Consider the following 18401-nt stretch of genomic DNA (forward strand, 5'->3'; position numbering starts at 1 on the left):
GGATGGGGACAGGGACAAGATGGGGACAGGCCCTTCCTTAACACCCTGTCGTCCCTCTCAGGGAAGCAGCAGCCAACACAGCATCTGGCAGAGGGCGCTGCGGAGCCTGGAGCGGTACTTCTACCTGATCCTGTTTAACTACTACCTTCATGAGCAGGTGGGGCCCGGGAGGAGCAGACCCATGTCCCCTCCTCCTGGGCCTCTTCAGCCTCCCCACTGCAGTGACTGACTTGCTGTGGAGGGAGACCCCCCACAGGGAACTGGGGAGGGAAGGGAAACCAGGAGAGACCCAGATTCAGGAGTAGTCCCTGAGCAGCTGGGCACAGGGAGGCCCCACCTCTCTCCCCTGGGCCCTCGTTTCTGTCCTTAGCCAGGACACCAGATGTCCAGGTCTTCTCTCAGCCACTCTTGTCCCTGCCCCGGGCCATGTTGGCTATCTCCTGGGGCTTCCCCTGCCATGGTGTGGGCAGGGAGATTTCAGGATGGCCCTGTGCCCCTGAATTCCTCGTCTCTCTGCCTCGGGCTGCAGTATCCGCTGGCCTTTGCCCTCAGTTTCAGCCGCTGGCTGTGTGCCCACCCTGAGCTGTACCGCCTGCCCGTGACGCTGAGCTCAGCAGGCCCTGTGGCTCCAAGGGACCTCATTGCCGAGGGCTCCCTGGTGAGTGTGACTGGCAGTCGGGGAAGTGGGTATGGCTGTGTACTGGCCCTGGCCCCTGAACACTGGATTCCTGTGGGTTTGGGGTAAGCATTGCACTCGCGGCTAAACAAGAGAGGCTGTGGGTATTGGGATCCTCTTGTGAGCAGAATGGGGTCATGCTCAGGCACTAGCAAGTATTTGCAGCTTTGGCCGCTATTCTGGTACCTTCTCCTCAGTCTCAAACCCAAGAGCTCTGGGCAGGGTTCTGGGATCTTTGCCTCCAGCTTCTTGTCTTTGAGCCTCAGCTTCCTGGTCTGGAGAGTGAGCACCATTGCTCTTCTTGCCAGGGCCGGGGGGGAAGCTCCAAGTGCTTTGTAAACTGCGAAGCTCAGGTTCCACCCCACCCGCTGCCTGCCTTGGGCCAGGTCCTGACCCTTCCTGTGGCTGCAGTCGGCTGCTGTGGGTCCCAGGCTCGGTGCTCTCCCCACAGCAGGAGGACGATCTGGTCTCCCCGGATGCGCTCAGCACTGTCAGAGAGATGGATGTGGCCAACTTCCGGCGGGTGCCCCGCATGCCCATCTACGGCACAGCCCAGCCCAGCGCCAAGGTGACCCCTCCTCGGGGCCTGGTTCCCCCAGTGGGGTTGAGGAGGGAGGGCTGAGGGCTCACTGCCGGCCCTCCCGTGCCCAGGCCCTGGCGAGCATCCTGGCCTACCTGACGGACGCCAAGAGGAGGCTGCAGAAGGTCGTCTGGGTGAGCCTGAGGGAGGAGGCTGTGCTGGAGTGTGACGGGCACACCCACAGCCTGCGGCGGCCTGGGTCCCCTGTGACTCCTGACCAGCTGGAGGTGAGGCCCCCTGCCCTCTAGGCACCCCTTCCTCCGAGGCTTCTGGGGAGTGGCCTGGGAGGGTCTTCAGAAGGCCCCACACTCCAGCATACAGATGGAGAATCTGAGGCCCCGGGAGGAGCAGTGTCAGGGATTGGCCAACTCAGGATTCCCACTAAAGCGCTCTGGTAACCTGCCTGGCTTTAGGGGTGGTTGTGACCCCTGAGGCTTGGAAGGTCAGGGATGGGACTGGAAGCCAGGGCCAGGCCTGGCCATGGCAGGCTCTGGCCTTTCAGGGCTATTCTAGAGCCTGCCCCAGTGGCCTGTGTCCTCCCTCCTGCCCTTCCCCAGACCCTGGAGGCCCAGCTGAAGGCCCATCTAAGTGAGCCTTCCCCGGGCAAGGAGGGTCCCCCGACCCACAGGTTCCAGACCTGGCTCACCACGCAGGAGGTCTTCATCCAGCACCGCAGGACCTGCCCTGGCCTCACCTACCACCGCATCCCCATGCCGGACTTCTGTGCTCCCCGAGAGGAGGTGAGGGTGATGCTCAGGCTGAGGCCTCTGGGGAAGGACGGGAGGCCTCCCTGCCTCCCCTCTGGCTTGGGCTCTGGGAGAATGAAACGGCCCCAGCTTCTCTATGGGGCCCGGGGTGGTCTCATGGGGTTTTTTCGATTTGGCCCAAGTGGTTTATTCACATCCCTTCTAAGCTTTGTGTGTACGTGTGTTTATTATGTGTTGTAGGGTGTATGTGTGTGTATTGTGTTACACGTGTGTGTGGGATAGGTGTGTGTGTGTTAGCAGGGTGTGTGTTCTGTTACATGTGTGCATATGTGTTATAAGGTGTGTGTACATGTGTTATGTGTTGTAGGGTGTATGTGTATTGTGTTATGGGTGTGTTATAGGTGTGTGTGTGTGTATTATCAGGGTGTGTGTATTCTGTTACAGGGGTGTGTGTGTATTTGTTATAAGGTGTGTGTGTGTGTGTGTGTGTGTGTGTGTGTGTGTTGAGGGTGAGCATGTGGTGTCCGTGGTGTGCGTGTCTCAGTTGGGGACTGTGTATGGAGTGTGTGGGTGGCGTGTGGAGTGTGGCTATGTGTGTGCATGTGTTTTTATGGAGTCTGTGATGTCTCCCTTGTCTGTGTTGGGGACTGTGTATGGAAAACCATCTTTAGGGGAGTGGTGTGGTGTGTGTGGTAGGGTTTGTGGAGGGATCGTTAGGAATGCTTGTGTGTGGCATCTGTAGGTCTGTGACTGTGGGTGTCTCTGTAGTGTGTTTACGGGACGTGGATCCCTGTGTGGCGTTGTGTGTCTGGCGTGTGTTGTGGAGCGTGTGTTGTAGGTGGGTCGCTGTGTGCTGTGTGTTTCTGGCAATGGGGTCCGTTTCCTGCCTGAGCCCCTCCTGGAGCATCTCTCCGCAGCTCTCACTGCCTGCGGTCTGCTGCCCCCCGGTGGCCGTGTGCTGCCAGGCTTCTCTGAGGTCAGGCCCCTACCCTCGTTGTGGGACCAGGTTTGGGTCCAGCTCAGGTGGGTAGCAGGGCCAGCGGTCCATGTGCAGCCCAGGGGCGCAGTACACAGGGGTGGCGTACAGGTGCATGTCCTGCCTGGTGGAGGGTGGGCACCTTGAGCCCCACTTGCGTACTGTGTTGGCTCACACGTCCTGTCCGGGTGCTTGGTGTGAGGGTGGTTACAGCTGCACAGGTGCAGCTGTTGACACGCACATAGTCTCATGCACTCTGGTGAGTTTTGTTTGTGTGTGCAAGCTTGGGGGCCTGACAGTTTCTGGCCCAAGGACAGTGGCTGGGGCTGCCATGTGGATGAGGCTGCCATGTGGACGGGGTCCCCATTGGGGTCTGTGCATCCAGGAGGCACCCGCTGACCCAGACTTTGCTCTCCCCACCCAGGACTTTGACCAGCTGCTGGAGACCCTGCGGGCCGCCCTCTCCAAGGACCCAGGCACTGGCTTCGTGTTCAGCTGCCTCAGCGGCCAGGGCCGCACCACGACTGCGATGGTGGTGGCTGTCCTGGCCTTCTGGCACATCCAGGTACGTGTGGCCTCTCCAGGGAGATTAGAGATTTGCCCAGAGGAGTGGACACTCAGGTCCCAGGCACACAGGTCCTGCAGGAGGGTGTGAGGGGCACAGACAGCCTGGTGTGGTCCCAGAGCCCCTTCCATCAGTCTTGGGCAGCCCCCCAGTCCTCCCCAGCAAGGGGCTCCTGGCGTTGGGAGGGGGCTTCTGTCTCAGCAGCTGTCCTCCCTCAGGGCTTCCCCGAGGTGGGTGAGGAGGAGCTCGTGAGTGTGCCTGATGCCAAGTTCACTAAGGGTGAATTTCAGGTGAGCATGCCCTGCGGGGTCCCTGGGGCACCTTGGGATGGGAGGAGGAGGAGGAAGACTCCTGCTCACAGGTCTAGGGGTCCTCAAAGCACATCCCAATGCTGTCACCTCTGCCACCTCATCATATCAGTGCTTCCCTGTTCCCATTTTATAGATGAGCCCAGCAAGGCATGGGACAGCTTGGCTCTGGGGCCCTGGCAGATGGCTGGCCATGGAGATGTGGGCTGGACCCCTCCCTGCCCAGCCTTGCTGCTGGGCTGCTGTGTACCTTGAGGAGGTCACTGGCCACCGTCTGGTCTGGGTAATGTTGATAAGAACCTCGCAGCACCTTCAACCCAGCTGTGGTTGATGACCTTGTGTGGGTCACCAGCCTACTCTGCTCTGCCTGTTCCCCTATTTCAGATTAGGGTACTGGATAGCCAGCCACAAACATTCCACATTTAGTCATCCACGTATTGTGTACCTGCCACATGCCACAGGCCTTCTTCTCAGGCACTCCAAGAGTCATGGCAGCATCTCTCAGAGTTGACGCATGGCTGACCTGCAGTTGGCAGCACAGTTGGCTCTTGTCTCACTGGCTACCTTCACTACTTGCCCCTCCCCTGCCCTCGCCACAGTCCTGAGGCCCTGACTGCCGTGCAGCACCTCACACTTCCCAAGCTCTTGCAGCCTCTGGGCCTTTGCATATGCTGTGCCTTCTCCCTTCCTTCTTCTGGCTGATTCTCTGATTCTTTCCTTTTTTCTTTTCTTTTTGTGGTAAAGTATGCATAACATAAAATGTACCATTTCAACCATTTTTAAATGTACAGTTCAGTGGCGTTAAGTACATTCACGTTGTTGTGCAACCATTGCCACAACCCATCTAACTCCTTCATCTTGCAAACAGAACTCTGCCCCCCTATTCAGTAATAATTCCCCATCCTTCCTCCCAGCAGCCCCTGTTCTACTTTCTGTCTCAATGGATGTAACTACTCTAGGAATCTTCTATGAGTGGAATCATACAGTATTTGTGTTTTATGACTAGTTCATTTCATTGAGCATGATATTCTCAAGGTTTACCCACATTGTAGCATGTGTCAGAGTTTCTTTCCTTTTAGAGGCTGAATAATATCCCATTGTATGGATAGACCACATGTTGTTTCTCCATTCCTCCATCAAGGGACACTGTTTGCTTCCACCTTTTGGCTGTCATGAATGATGCTGCTTTGAAGTGCATTGTACACGTAGCTGAGTCCCTGCTTTCCGTTCTTTTGGGCATATACTCAGGAATGGAATTACTGGGTCCTATGGTAATTCTCTTTACTTTTTTGAGGAACCACCATGCTGTTTGCCGCAGGATATGCACCATTTTACATTCCCACCAGCAACACACAAAGGTGCCAATATTTCCACATCCTCACCAACACTCGATTTCTGTTTTTTCTTTTCTGTCTTTCTTTCTTCCTTTCTTTGTTTCTTTCTTGAGATGGGGTTTCACCATGTTGGCCAGGCTGGTCTTGAACTCCTGACCTCAGATGATCCACCTGCCTCAGCCTCCCAAAGTGCTGGGATTACAGGCGTGAGCCACCATGCCCAGCCAGTGTTTTTTTTTTTTTTTTTCGTTTTTGGATAATAGCCATCCTGCTGGGTATGAAGTGCTATTTTGTGGCTTTGATTTGCATTTCTCTAATGATTAGTGATGTTCAATATCTTTTTATGTGTTTATTGGCCACTCGTATATCTTCTTTGGAGGAATGTCTGTTCAAGTCCTTTGCCCATTTTTGAATTGGATTGTTGTTGAGTTTTGGTTCTTTGTATATTCTGGAAACTAATCTCTTATAAGAGAGGTGATGTGTAAATATGTTCTCTATTATGTGGGCTGACTTTTTATTCATTCATAGTGTCATCTGATGCACAAAAGATTTTAATTTTGATGAAGTCCAGTTTGTCTGTTTTTTCTTTTGTTGCCTGTGCCCTTGGTGCTGTATCCAAGAAATCATTGCCAACTCCAATGTCATGAAGCTTCTCTCCTGTGTTTTATCCTAAGACTTTTATAGTTTTAACTCTTAGGTTAAAATCCTAAGTTTTACGATTTTTTTTTTTGATCTATTTTGAGTTAGTTTTTGTATATGGTATGAGGTAAGGGTTATCTAAGTTTATTCTTTTGCATGTGGGTATCTGGTTTTTCCAGCACCATTAGTTCAAGAGTCTGTCTTTCCCCATTGAAAGGTCTTGGCACCCTTGTTGAAAGCCACTTGACCATCTATAGGAGGGTTTATTTTCCAGCTGAATTTAATCTTCGCATCGGTCCTTCGAATGTGATGGTTAGGCCTCTGCTTCCTCACACCAGGCCCTGTGCTGGGAGCTGTGTGTACTCCCCCTGTCCCCTTTCCCAGCCCCCAGGAGGTAGGTGCTTTTACTGCTCCCAGTTTGTAGAGGAGAAAATGAGGCCTGGGGAGACAAGTTTATTACCCTAGGGCCACATCAGAGAGGTGGGGCTGGGGTATAAGTCAGGCTGTGAACCTCAGAGCCTGTGTTCCAAAGTTACATCATGTGACCTGAAGACACCCCTGTATACCCCATCCTCAGCCACCCCCAGATAATCTAGACCAGCTTCTTTTGCAATTAGTTCAGCATTTGCTGAGCCCACAGTCTGTTGAGGAGAAGGGAATATTCAATAGAGCGTGAAGAGGCCCAGAGCAGACACTGGTTTTAAGGGCCAAGAGTGCAGCTGAGGGAGCCTGAGAGGGCTTCATAGAGGAGGCAGCATTTGAGTGCCTTTGGGGAAGATGAGTGAGTGTGCTTGGTGAGGAGAGGAGTGTGTAGAAGGATCAAGTGTGCAAAGGAGGGATTCTGGAAAGGACAGGAACTATGTAAGGCTGTGATTTGTCAGAAGGGAAGCAGGCAGGACTGAGGGGTGGGGCCCAGATTGGGAAGGCCCTGGAGGGTTGCACTATGTGTTTGACCTTGACCGTGAGGCCAGCGGGGAGGCAGAGGAGGTTGTGATCAGACTCTCAGTCTGGGGGTCCCAGCAGGCAGTTGTGTGGTTTGGGGAGTGGAGGGAGAGGCAGGAGTTGAGTGAGGAGGGGCTGCAGGGTGAGCAGGAGCAGCCCAGTCCTCATTGGTAGGTCTTGTGGGCTCCTGGATGTGGGGTGAGGAGGGCACCTAGGATGACCTCGAGTTTCTGGCTTTGCGGTTGTGACAGCTGTCGAGATGTGGAATTCAGGGGAGGAACAGCTGCCGCAGAGGCCAGGAGTTGGGTTCCCTGTGAAAAGCTGAAGTCCTCTGTCTGAGGTGGCCCCCAGGGGACACAGTTCCCTGCACTTTCCTGGGGACCTGCCTACAGTCTGGGATTGGGGGTGTGGACTGGGCAGCTCCCTCCTGCTCCCCTGGGCACAGCCTGAGCCAGATCGGCCACTAGTTCCTTCCAGACTATTCTTTTATCTCCTCCCACTTGGCTGCAACTCCATGCCTGCTGGGGTGCCCAGCCCCAGGCCAGGACTCTCTGAGAAACACACGAGTTGGGGAAAGGCCTTTCCCTGTTCTTAAGTGGCAGCCAGAGAGAGAAGAGGGCGAGTTAGGTGTTCATTCATTCACTGGGCAGCTGTTGCTGGGGCATCGGGCAGGTGCCAGCTGCCACTCCAGGTGCTGGCAGAAAGCCCCTCACTTAGTGGGGAGCAGGCATGAAAGCAGAAGCAGATGAGCAGGTGGCTGTCGACCATGGGACAGGGCTCTGCAGGGACCTTGCAGAGTGGTGGGGGTGGGTGGTGGGAGGGGTTATGGGTGAGGCTGGAAAAATAGGCTGGGACCAGGTGGTGCAGGGGGCCTTGTAGGCCCCAGTTTCTGTGCTGAGTGCAAGGGAGCCATGAAGAGATCAAAGCCTGGAAATTATACAAACATGGGTTCACATCTATACTTTTGTAAGACCTCTCTGGCCACCAGGGAGAGGGAGGGTGGGGAGGAGGCGGAGACGCTGGTCAGAGGGGTACTGATGTGGAGGCAAAGGGGGATGGAGGTCTGGATCAGGTGCCAGCTGTAGAGAGGTGCAGTGTAGACAGATTTGGAGGGGAACTCAGCACAGGGTGGCTAAGAGGGCCTGAGGGGGAAGAGCCATAGAGTGACCTAAACAAGCTTCAGTTTTCCCTTGCAATAAAGGGTAGATTATATCATTTTTTTCTTTTTCTTTTTTCTTTTTCTTACTACTCAGAGATGGGGGTCTCACTATGTTGGCCAGGTTGGTCTTGAACTTCTGGCCTCAAGCGATCTCTCCACCTCGGCCTCCCAAAGTGCTGGGATTATAGGCATGAGCCACTGCACCTGGCCTGGGTGGGGGATTATATCAGATGAGTGGTGTCCAACTCTGAGCGTCTGTGCAGTACCTGGGGCTCCTGCAGGTTACCAGGAGGGTGGGGAGGCTTCTCACACCCCCTCCTCACCCCTCCAGCCCTAGTATGTGACAGCTATCTGTTTTATAGATCAAAGTTCTGTGTGAGGCCTTGTTTGAAGCAGGATTTCTTTTGCTTAAAAAATAAGCACCTCAACCAGGCGTGGTGGCTCACGCCTGTAATTCTAGCACTTTGGGAGGCTTAGGTGGGCGGATCACCTGAGGCCAGGAGTTCAAGACCAGCCTGGCCAACATTGCGAAACCCTGTCTCTACTAAAAATACAAAAATTAGCTGGGTGCAGCGTCAGGCGCCTGTAATCCCAGCTACTTGGGTGGCTGAGGTGGGAGAATTGGTTGAACCCAGGAGGCGGAGGTTGCAGTGAGCCGAGATCTTGCCACTGCATTCCAGACTGGGTGACAGGGCGAGACTCCATCCCAAACAAAACAAAACAAAACGAAACAAAAATAAGCACCTTAGGTCAACTTAACATTCCATGGGTGCATTGGGGTGGTTTTTATATCGTGTGATACAGAGCATACAAAATGGCAATTTGGAGTCACGGTCGTGCATTTAATATGTCTTGAACATCTTAAATCACTTCTGTTCCCATGTTTTTTTGTAGAATTATTTCCTAACGAAAACCACTTCTTGATTGTGTCTCCCCTGTGAGAACTGGGTGCACTCTGTGATGTCTTTGGCTGTGGCAGTCCCGTTTTCCTAGTAACTCTGTTGATGTGCTCTGACACTGAAAATCTGTGTAGTGTACAAGATACTAAATTGTGGATTGGTGGGGCTTTTATGCCACAGCTTATCAGAACTTGAAGATACTGATACTTAATACCCTCTTAAGGAACAATTTACCTCCAAATTTTAGGCTAGAAAGTTAATGGAATAACTTCCCAGCACTTTGGGAGGCTGAGGGCGTGGATTGCCTTAACCCAGGAGTTTGAAATTAGCCTGGGCAACATGGCAAAACCCCGTTTCTACTAAAAGTACAAAACATCAGCCAGGCGTGGTGGCATGGGCCTGTAGTCCCAGCTACTCGGGAGGCTGGGGTGGGAGGATCACCTGAGTCCAGGAAGTTGAGGTTTCAGTAAGCCCTGATCACGCCACTGCACTCCTGCCTGGACGACAGAGTGAGACTCTGTCTCCATAAAACAACAACAAAAAATGTCAATGGAATAACTAAAAAGGAATCATAATCCATACCTTTTTTAGATTTTCAGTGCAAATTTCGATTTCTGTGTACTGATCCTCAACACAACCAATAAATCCTAATTGTGGAGGAAAAAAAAAAGCACCTGGGTAGCCTGGCCCCTGAGATGTCCAGGATCCCCCTGTCCTCCCTCAGTCTCAGAACTGAGGAGCAGGCAGGGCTCTGTGGTCAGCACCTGGGCCTTAGGCCTGCTGTGGCCTTTTGGTGAGGGTACAAGCCTGGTGCTGGGGCTGTGGGTTCTCACCTGCCCCCACCAGCTTTCTGTCTGCTCACTCCTGTTCTCTGGCCCCAGGTAGTAATGAAGGTGGTGCAGCTGCTGCCCGATGGGCACCGTGTGAAGAAGGAGGTGGACGCGGCACTGGACACTGTCAGCGAGACCATGACGCCCATGCACTACCACCTGCGGGAGATCATCATCTGCACCTACCGCCAGGTGAGCCCCCGCCCCACCTTGCCCCACCCCAGCCACCCTTCCAGGTGTGCATGGCCCAGGGAGTGGCTGATGTGGCTTTGGGGTTGCTAGGGGTCCTAGGGGCCCCTCCTTGGCTCCTGGTCACCTTTCCACCTTCTGGAAGTGGAAGTGATCCATGAAATGGACACATCCCCAGCCCCAACCCACTCATACCAGATTCTGGAGTGGTGGGGGGGATGCGTGTAGGGGCCACGTTCAAAGCATTCAACAACTGCTGCGGCCCTGGGACCAATCAAGGATGTGGCCAATCAGAGTGAACACCCAGGAGCCCTGTGGTGCCAGGCATTAACCTTCTAGTTTCTGGGTCCTGGCAGGGGGACCAGAGGTCCCGGACAAGAGTCAGGTCGTGGTGGGTGGGGACCCTCAGGGCCTTGGAGTGGCTGTTTCACAACTAGCACGGAGGCCATCATCTCGGGATGTGGGTGTGTCTGTGCTGCCCTGGGGCTGGAGCTGGCTCCCAGATGGGGTGTTTTTGGTCTGCTCAGTAAAAATTGTTTTTAAATAACTCATCACATTATAAAAATAAAGTTTTGGCCAGGCGCGGTGGCTCATGCCTGTAATCCCAGCACTTTAGGAGGCCGAGACAGGCAGATCACCTGAGGTCAGGAGTTGGAGACCAGACGGGCCAATGTGGTGAAACTCCATCTCTACTAAAATACAAAAATTAGCCAGGCGTGGTGGCAGGCGCCTGTAGTCCCAGCTACTCGGGAGGGTGAGACAGGAGAATCGCTTGAACCCGGGAGGCGGAGCTTGCAGTGAGTGAAGATCGTGTCATTGCACTCCAGCCTGGGCAATAGTGAGACTCCTCAAAAAAAAAAAAAAAAAAGTTTCCTAATAGTCCAGATTTCATGTAATAATCTGGATTTTCAACCTATCTGGAAAGAATGTGCCCTTAAGCCTGCCTGGGTCCCCAGTACTCCCTGCTCTGTCACTCAGCCCTACTGGCCCAGTCCCATGACCACAGGCTGATGTGGGCTCTGGAGTTTTCTTCCTGGGTCTCTGTGTGGAGTGCTCACTTCTGTTCCTCTCTGGCCCAGTGAATCTGATTGCCTTCTGGGACAGAGGCAGGTGCTGAGTGGGAGGGGCAGTGGCACGAGCCGGTGGGTAGGGGGTGAGGACTTCATGGTGCTGAGAGGGGGCTATATGTGCCAGCCATGTGTTCCCCACTGCTGGCCAGCAATTCTTAGAAACAGCTCTTGCCTGTGGCCCCTGCAGAGGGGGCCTGCCCCAAGCCAGCCCTACGCTCAGCTGTAGCTGTGCACACATTGGGGCAATGACTGATTGGGCCCAGCTTTTGCTCAGGGTCATGGATCAGGCCCTGACTGGGGCAAAGGGTGGATGCCTAGCTGGAAGGCAGGGTAAGGCATCTGGGGTCAACCTGGGTCCAAGATCAGAGGTCAATTGGGAGGGGAGTTTGGAGAGATTAAGAGGCTGCCAGGCCAGGGGAAGAGTGACTCACACCTGTAATCCCAGCACTTTGGGAGACGTAGGCAGGAGGATCACTTGAGGCTAGGAGTTTGAGACCTGCCTGGGCAACACAGCAAGACGTCTCTACAAAAAAAAAAAGAAAAAAAAAGAAAAGAAAAAAAATTAGCTGGGCATGGTGGCCTGTGGTCCCAGCTACTTGGGAGGTTGAGGTGGGAGGACTTCTTGAGCCTGAGAAGTTGAGGCTGCAGTGAGGTGTTGTCACTCCACTGCATTCCAGCCTGGGTGATGGAGAGACTGTCTCAAAAAAAAAAAAAAAAAAAAAAGGCTGTTAAATGTGGGGAGGGGAAGGTGGTTAAGGAGTTTCAGAAGATGGACTGGTGAATTTAGGAAGAACTATTTTCTTCAGAGCCATAGTTAGAATGGATCCTGAGTCTCCTTTTGAGTTACCTTTGGGTCCCTCTCACAATGGTCTAATGGCAGCAATGAGCTAAGAAGCTGAGCTCCTCTCACTTTCAGAGGATGCTGAGAGGGTTGAGAATCGAAGCTTCCAGGTCAGTCTGCAGCTGGAGGCCCAATAGTTGAAAAAGGATGCCTGCTTCAGAGCATCTTAGACCCTCCATCCCATGCTGGCCAGGGTCTGTTAGCCCCTACCTCCCTGACTTCTGAAGCTGATAGACCTTCCTTCCTCTGATCTCCTCAGCCCTGGAAGTCCATTGTGAGGCACCCAGAGGGTGGAGCAGGGAGCATGACAGGGCCTGAGCCGTGGGGAGAGAGGAGGGTTCCCCCAGGGGTGGCCTGGAGCAGTGTCCTCAGAGAGTCTGGGAAGGCGCGTCAGGTGGGAGGGGCTGCATGGCAAAGGCTAGGGAGCCGAAAGGTGCAAAACGAGTTTAGAGGCAGCAAAGGTGGTTTGGTGCACGCATCTGATGACATAGAAGTTGTTGGAGATGAGTTGGTGTGGGTGAGTTGGCACTCCTCCTTGGACATTGGAGAGGGAAAGGTGGTTGTGGCTGTGAGAGGTGGTTGCTTTACTCTGGTGGCATTGGAGAAGGAAGGTGGCTGGGGCTGTTAGAGGTGGTCACTCTGGCTGCCTTCTGAATGTGAAGTGTTTTTTAATGAGGAGAGAGGAAGCAGAGCCATCTGAGGATTCTTACCCGCTCCCACCAGGTCACCCACCCCCTTTCCAAAGGCCAGGTTGGTTGTGACCTTTGCAGTGGGAGGAGAGGACGGAGATCCCTGAGCCCCAGGGCCCCTTGGAGGGCCCAGAGGCAAGATGTAGAGTCATTCCAGAATATGGCCACCAGGGGGCGCCAGTGGCTTACCTGGCCAAATTCTTAGAGGCACTGAAGAGCAGAGGGACTGAGACACCATCTGGTTCAGGGGCTTGCACCCTGCATGTCCAAGAGATCTGAGAGCTTTAAACCATGCTGTGGCAGAGCTCCATTCCTAGAGAGTCTGATTTAGTTGGTGGGGGTGTCTTGGCCAGGGCACCGGTCTTGTTTTTGAAGTCTCCCAGGTGATTCCAATGCACAGCCAAGGCTGAGAGCCACATAGTCTAAGCAGCGGCCCCCAGCTTTAGTGGACTTCAGAATCACCTGGTGGGCTTGTTAAAATGCAGACTGCTGGGCCCCACTCTGGAGCTTCTGATTCTGGAGGTCTGGAGGTCTAACACACTCCCAGATGATACTGATGCTGGCAGGGACCACACTGGGGGACCTGCCATCCCCCCACAATCTCCGTTACAGCAGCTTTATTGACATACAATTCACGATGTATATAATTCACGTGCCATGCAATTCACTCATTTATGGTGCATGAGTCCGTGGTTTTTAGTACATTCACAGAGTTGTGCATCCAGCACCACCACATCAAGTTTAGAACATTTTTCATCACCCTGAAAAGAAACCTCACACCCGCTAGCAGTCGCTTCCCCTCCCCCACCCTCTGGCAGCCACTGATCTTTCTGCCTCTATGGATTTGCATGGTCTGGCCATTTCATATAAATGGAATCATACACTCTGTGGTCCTTTGTGTCTGGCTTCTTTCACTTAGCATGATGTTTGAAGGTTTATCCGTGTTGTAGCATGTATTTTTCATTTTTATGGCTGAATAATATTCTGTTGTATAGAAATACCCCATTATGTCTGTCTGTTCATCAGCTGATAGACATTTGGCTTGTTGTAGAACTTTTTGGCTATTATGAATAATGTTGCTGTGAAAATTCATGTACAAGTTTTTGTGTGAATGTGTGTTTTCATTTCTCTTGATTATGTACCTAGGAGTGGAATTGCTGGATCATATGGTCATTCTGTGTTTAACCTTTTCAGGTTAACCACCATGAATTGGTGACTGAGTGGGGATGAAGGGCAACGGTCTTCACTCCCAGCCCACGTTCCTCCCCAGACCATGTTGTCCTTGACCCAAGGATCTCATCCATGTTGCCCCAGTGGGCTGCTGGGAGGTTGTGGAGGCTCTAGAAAGGCAGCGGCCCCTACCACCCCTTCCCTCTAATGGTGACTTCTGGAAATTGGCAGTCAGGTCTCACCTGCAGTATCAGCTGTCCTTCTGGTTTCAAACCAGAAGTCCCCAGGTGGCCTCCAGCAGGGTCTGTGGTTCACTGCTCAGAGCAGGCCGGGTGCTGGGTGTGCAGGGGGTGCCACCAGCCTGGTCAGATCCCCCACAGCCTCTGGATATAAATGAACCTGAGTTCAGGCTTGGGCAGGGCTTTATCCCCTCCACTGGCTTAATTTGCCTGGGAATGTTCTAGGTTCGGTCCACATTTGGCCCATCTGATGTTTTTCAAAATCCCGAGAGTCCAGTTGGGATCCTGAAATTCAACAGCACGTGTCTACTTGGCTTCCTGCCCCTCATTCCCCAGAGCCCCCAAATGGTGAATTTCCTTTTCCTGGCCCCCTACCAGCTTCAGCAGTCAACTTATACTTTAATAATAAGCACTTAAGAACACAGCTCCTGTGTTACGGCGTTTGTGCTTCTTCAGCAATAAAGCTATTCCAGGGCCCTCAGTTGGGAACAGTGGAAGAATTTGGAGGTCAATTTCCTTTTGTGGATCAGAGAGGAGGGCTCAGAATGTGCATGAATCTTCATTTGCACCCTGAGGTTGCACAGCAAGAATAAGGACAGTAAGTACCAAAAGCTTAGATGGCCCAGGGAGAGCAAAGAGTCTCCCGGAATCCTGATAACTCAGCGATGATTTTACTTTTGCCCTTTTCTTTCTGGGCTTCGTGCACTTGCATGCAGCCTCTCTGGAAGCTGTGATTGCGGCAGGCCCACGGGACGTCTCTGGCCGCTCACCTAGGCTGTGTTTGTGCATTTCAACATGTGCCCAGCCAGCACGTGCTGCCTCAGCGCTGGGCCCTGTGCTGACACTGAGCGGGGGCCAGTGATGAAAGGTGCGCAGAGCTGACGTTCTAGTAGGGCAGAGAGAGGCAAAATTAAGCAACAGCTCCCGGGCATTTTGTTGTGTTTGCCGAGGAGCCCTTACATCATCGCATTCTGTGTTCACATACCACGCAGTGAGTGGAAGTGCCATTTCCCACGCTGTTCCTGTGTATAGCATGTGTGGCCGGCCCTTCACGTTCTTTCCTGTCATCTTCTGGGATGGGGGTGACGTGGACCTCATAGCGCATGTGGCTCTTCCATTGTGTGGATTATTTCTGTAAGGCTGATGCTTAGAAGTAGAATTATTGAATGAGTCAAAATGTAGGAACTTATATTTTTAAGTAATTTGGAATGTTTCAAACAAAATTTCAAAGCAGAGAGTATAATTTCCTCAGCCCTCGTGTGCCCACCTCCCAGCTGCAGTAAGTACCCATCTCAGCCAGTCTTATTTCATCTCAAGCCCTCTGAGCTCTACACTGAATTATTTTAAAGCATATCCCAGTCCTCACACTACTTCTTCTGTGCATATTTCAGTACGTACCTCTAAAGAAGGGGGATCTTTTAAAGGAGGTAATCACGCCGCCGTTATTGCCTCTTAAACAATGGACAGTCGCTACTTACCAGCAAATATCTGGTCAATGTTTAGATGTTTCCACTAATCTCACAGGCCTTCTGCAGCTGGATCAGGATCCAAACAAGATCCACATGTTGCATTTGATTGACATGGCCCTAAGTCTCTTTTAATCTCAAACAGTTCTCTTTTCCCCCCTGAAATATATTTGTGAGGTGAACTGGTTGTCTTCCTGGGCTTCCTGGAGCTGATTTTGCTAGTTGCACCCCCTAGGTTTAAGTTGGCCTGTGCTTCCTGGAAATGGTTCGCATCCAAGGCTTCACGAGATTCCGGCTCATTGTGGCCGGAATGGTTACTGGGGGTGCCATATGCTGCTGTTGGGGCCGGAAGGTCCTGTTGTCTCTCCTGTTATGACTGGCTTCTGGGCATCGCCAACTTGCAGAATGGTGATCTGCTGGCTCTCTCATTCCATCTACGTTAATTAACTGCAATACTTCCAGAATGAGAGACTTCCCCTCAGGTATGGTGGGGACAGACAGGCAGGTTCCATGCTTGCTGTTTCCTTTGATTTCCCTGTCTCCAGTGGATGGGTTGGTTTGGGAGATGCTTGTCTAAAAATGAGGGAAAGATGTTGGCTGCAGCAAGGCCTAAGGTTCCTCCAGATTTGGATGTGGTTGGAGTCTGTGAGGAGGGTCTGGGTGACTGGAGTGAGAGCCGGCAGGGAGAGGGATGGGGTAGAGGCTCATGTGGAGGGACGGGGAGTCACTAGAGACCCAGTGCTGGCCACACATGTCCTGATATCTCCTTGACCAACTTGGAACTAGTCCGAGAGGTGCCCATGCTGGGCTGATAGACATTTTCACGACCTCAGTCCTCACTTTGCCTGTGTGTGATAAAGGGCGTACTAATGTTGGTTCCGGTTTTACATTTGAGGAGGGAGGCACTGAGCTTGCCCAAGAATATGCTGCTGGCAGATTTAGGAGGGGGGCAAGACCCAGCCCCTGACTCCCAGATTGGGCCTCTCCGCCATGCCATGTGGCCTCCCAAGTGGGAGGAGGCACCATTTCATCTCTCCCTGCCCACCTTGAGCCCTGCTGCAGGGAAACAGAACTGGAAGCCATGGTCCTTGCCCTTGAGGAAGTCGCAGACTGAGCAGGAGAAGGACGAGGAAAAGAACACATACCAGACACAGGTTGTGGGTGCAGCTGGGAGGTGGTGGAGCTGAGCCTAGGCACATATTTTCCACTGGGACAGACCTTCCCTGAGGGAACAGCCTCGACCCTTCTCTCTGCTTATGCCTGTCTCAAGCAGCCCGACTTCAGGGGCTGCAGCCTCTGGCAATGCCCCTCTGTTCTCCAGTGCGTGCAAGATTGAGTCAAGGCTCGGATGCCCCCTGCATGTGAAGGGACCAGATGCTTGGGGCATTTTAAGAACTGCCTCAAGGCCGTGCACTCTGGCTCATGCCTGTAATCCCAGCACTTTGGGAGGCCAAGGCGGGAGGGTCACCTGAGGTCAGGAGTTCAAGACCAGTCTGGCCAACATGGTGAAACCCTGTCTCTACAAAAATACAAAAATTAGCTGAGCGTGGTGGCGCACCTGTAATCCCAGCTACTTGGGAGGCTGAGGCAGGAGAATCACTCGAACCCTGGAGGCAGAGGTTGCAGTGAGCTGAGATCATGCTGCTGCACTCTAGCCTGGGTCACAGAGTGAGACTCCATCTCAAAACAAACAAATAAACAAACTGCCTCAAAAGGAAAAAAGAAAGAAAGAAAACCCATTGAACTAAGCCACTTCCGGCGCTTTGGATGAAAGTGAGAATTCCAGGCCCTGGCTGAGGAGAATCCAACATGGCCGCCAGCCCAGGGCGATGACACCCTCAGCTCACCTCGTCGTTTCCTTTTGGGCTTGGAAAGGGAAAATATTTATGACAAAAACCAAAGTTAGGGCACGTGGAGGAAGCCCTGCTAGAATCATTAATGCCAGTGGCACTTTTCCTGGGCTTTGGCTGGTGACGTTAATTCTTAGTGTATGGTGTTTAAAACAGCCTGTGTCTCCTGTTTTCCCTTGGGAAGAGTTTGAAGAATAGCTGAGGTGAAGGGAGCCACACAGGGAGAAGGCAATGTCGTCTGGTCTCAAAGCGAGATTTATTGTATAAAGACTGTAGTGCTTTAACTTTGAGCAGTGCTTTTTAAGCGTCCCTTCCCCTCCGCTCTCCTCCCCTCCCTTTGCCTCCCCTCCCCGCCCCTCCCCCCCCCCCTCCCCTTGCCTCCCCTCCCCTCCCCTTTCTTTGAGATGGAGTCTTGCTCTGTTGTCCAGACGAGTGCAGTGGCGCAACCTTGGCTCACTGCAATCTTTGCCTCCCAGGTTCAAGTGATTTTCCTGCCTCAGTCTCCCAAGTAGCTAGGATTACAGGCACCTGCCACCACCACTCCCAGCTAATTTTTGTATTTTTACTAGAGATGGGGTTTTGCCATGTTGCCCAGGCTGGTCTCAAACTCCTGGACTCAAGTGATCCACCCACCTCAGCCTCCCACAGTTTTGGGATTACAGGTGTGAGCCACTGCACCTGGTTGCTATTTGAGTTTTCTAAGAACTCACCTTTTGTCTTTTGTGGTCCTCAGACAGATGGTGAGACCAGGACAAATTTTATTAGAACCATTTGACTGAGAAGAAACTGAGGCCTAATGAAGTTTTGTGATTGGCTGGAGGCTGGACCAGAACCTGGCTCCCAACTCCTCGACTTGCTGTGGCAGCCACAACCCAGGGGCAATCTTGTGATGGCAGAGAAGGGAAGGGTTGGAAGGGAAGCTGCCAGCCACTACTGTGTGACTGCCTGGGTTGGTGCAGAGTTGGCCCTGCGACCAAAGGAGCTGCCAGGAGGTCAGAGAGACCAGCTGTGTGTCCCAGGGGCTGAAGTCATTTCTTAAGAAAAATAAAGGGCCAGAGAGCTCTGGCTCTGAGCCCCAGGCAGGGTCTCTCTCAGCCTCTTGAAAACCCTGGCTGTTGGCCAGGAGCGGTGGCTCCCCCCTCTAATCCCAGCACTTTGGGAGGCTGAGGCGGGCAGATCACGAGGTCAGGAGATCGAGCCCATCCTGGCTAACACGGTGAAACCTCATCTCTACTAAAAATACAAAAAAAAAAAAAAAAAACTAGCCGGGCG

General features: G+C 52.9%; 1 protein-coding gene across 1 annotated transcript in view; it reads left to right on the top strand.

Moving 5' to 3' along the window:
* The window catches only part of PALD1 (phosphatase domain containing paladin 1), a 42820-nt gene that overhangs the window by 11684 nt on the left and 12735 nt on the right, over nucleotides 1–18401 (top strand). Inside the window, exons 10-17 of the mRNA XM_026455325.1 lie at nucleotides 62–157; nucleotides 530–658; nucleotides 1128–1244; nucleotides 1328–1483; nucleotides 1814–1996; nucleotides 3364–3504; nucleotides 3723–3794; nucleotides 9667–9807. Coding sequence (XP_026311110.1) covers nucleotides 62–157; nucleotides 530–658; nucleotides 1128–1244; nucleotides 1328–1483; nucleotides 1814–1996; nucleotides 3364–3504; nucleotides 3723–3794; nucleotides 9667–9807 — 1035 coding nt within the window. The remainder of the gene's footprint in view (nucleotides 1–61; nucleotides 158–529; nucleotides 659–1127; nucleotides 1245–1327; nucleotides 1484–1813; nucleotides 1997–3363; nucleotides 3505–3722; nucleotides 3795–9666; nucleotides 9808–18401) is intronic.

Source organism: Piliocolobus tephrosceles, chromosome 9 (assembly GCF_002776525.5).
Source record: "Piliocolobus tephrosceles isolate RC106 chromosome 9, ASM277652v3, whole genome shotgun sequence".
NCBI lineage: Eukaryota > Metazoa > Chordata > Mammalia > Primates > Cercopithecidae > Piliocolobus > Piliocolobus tephrosceles.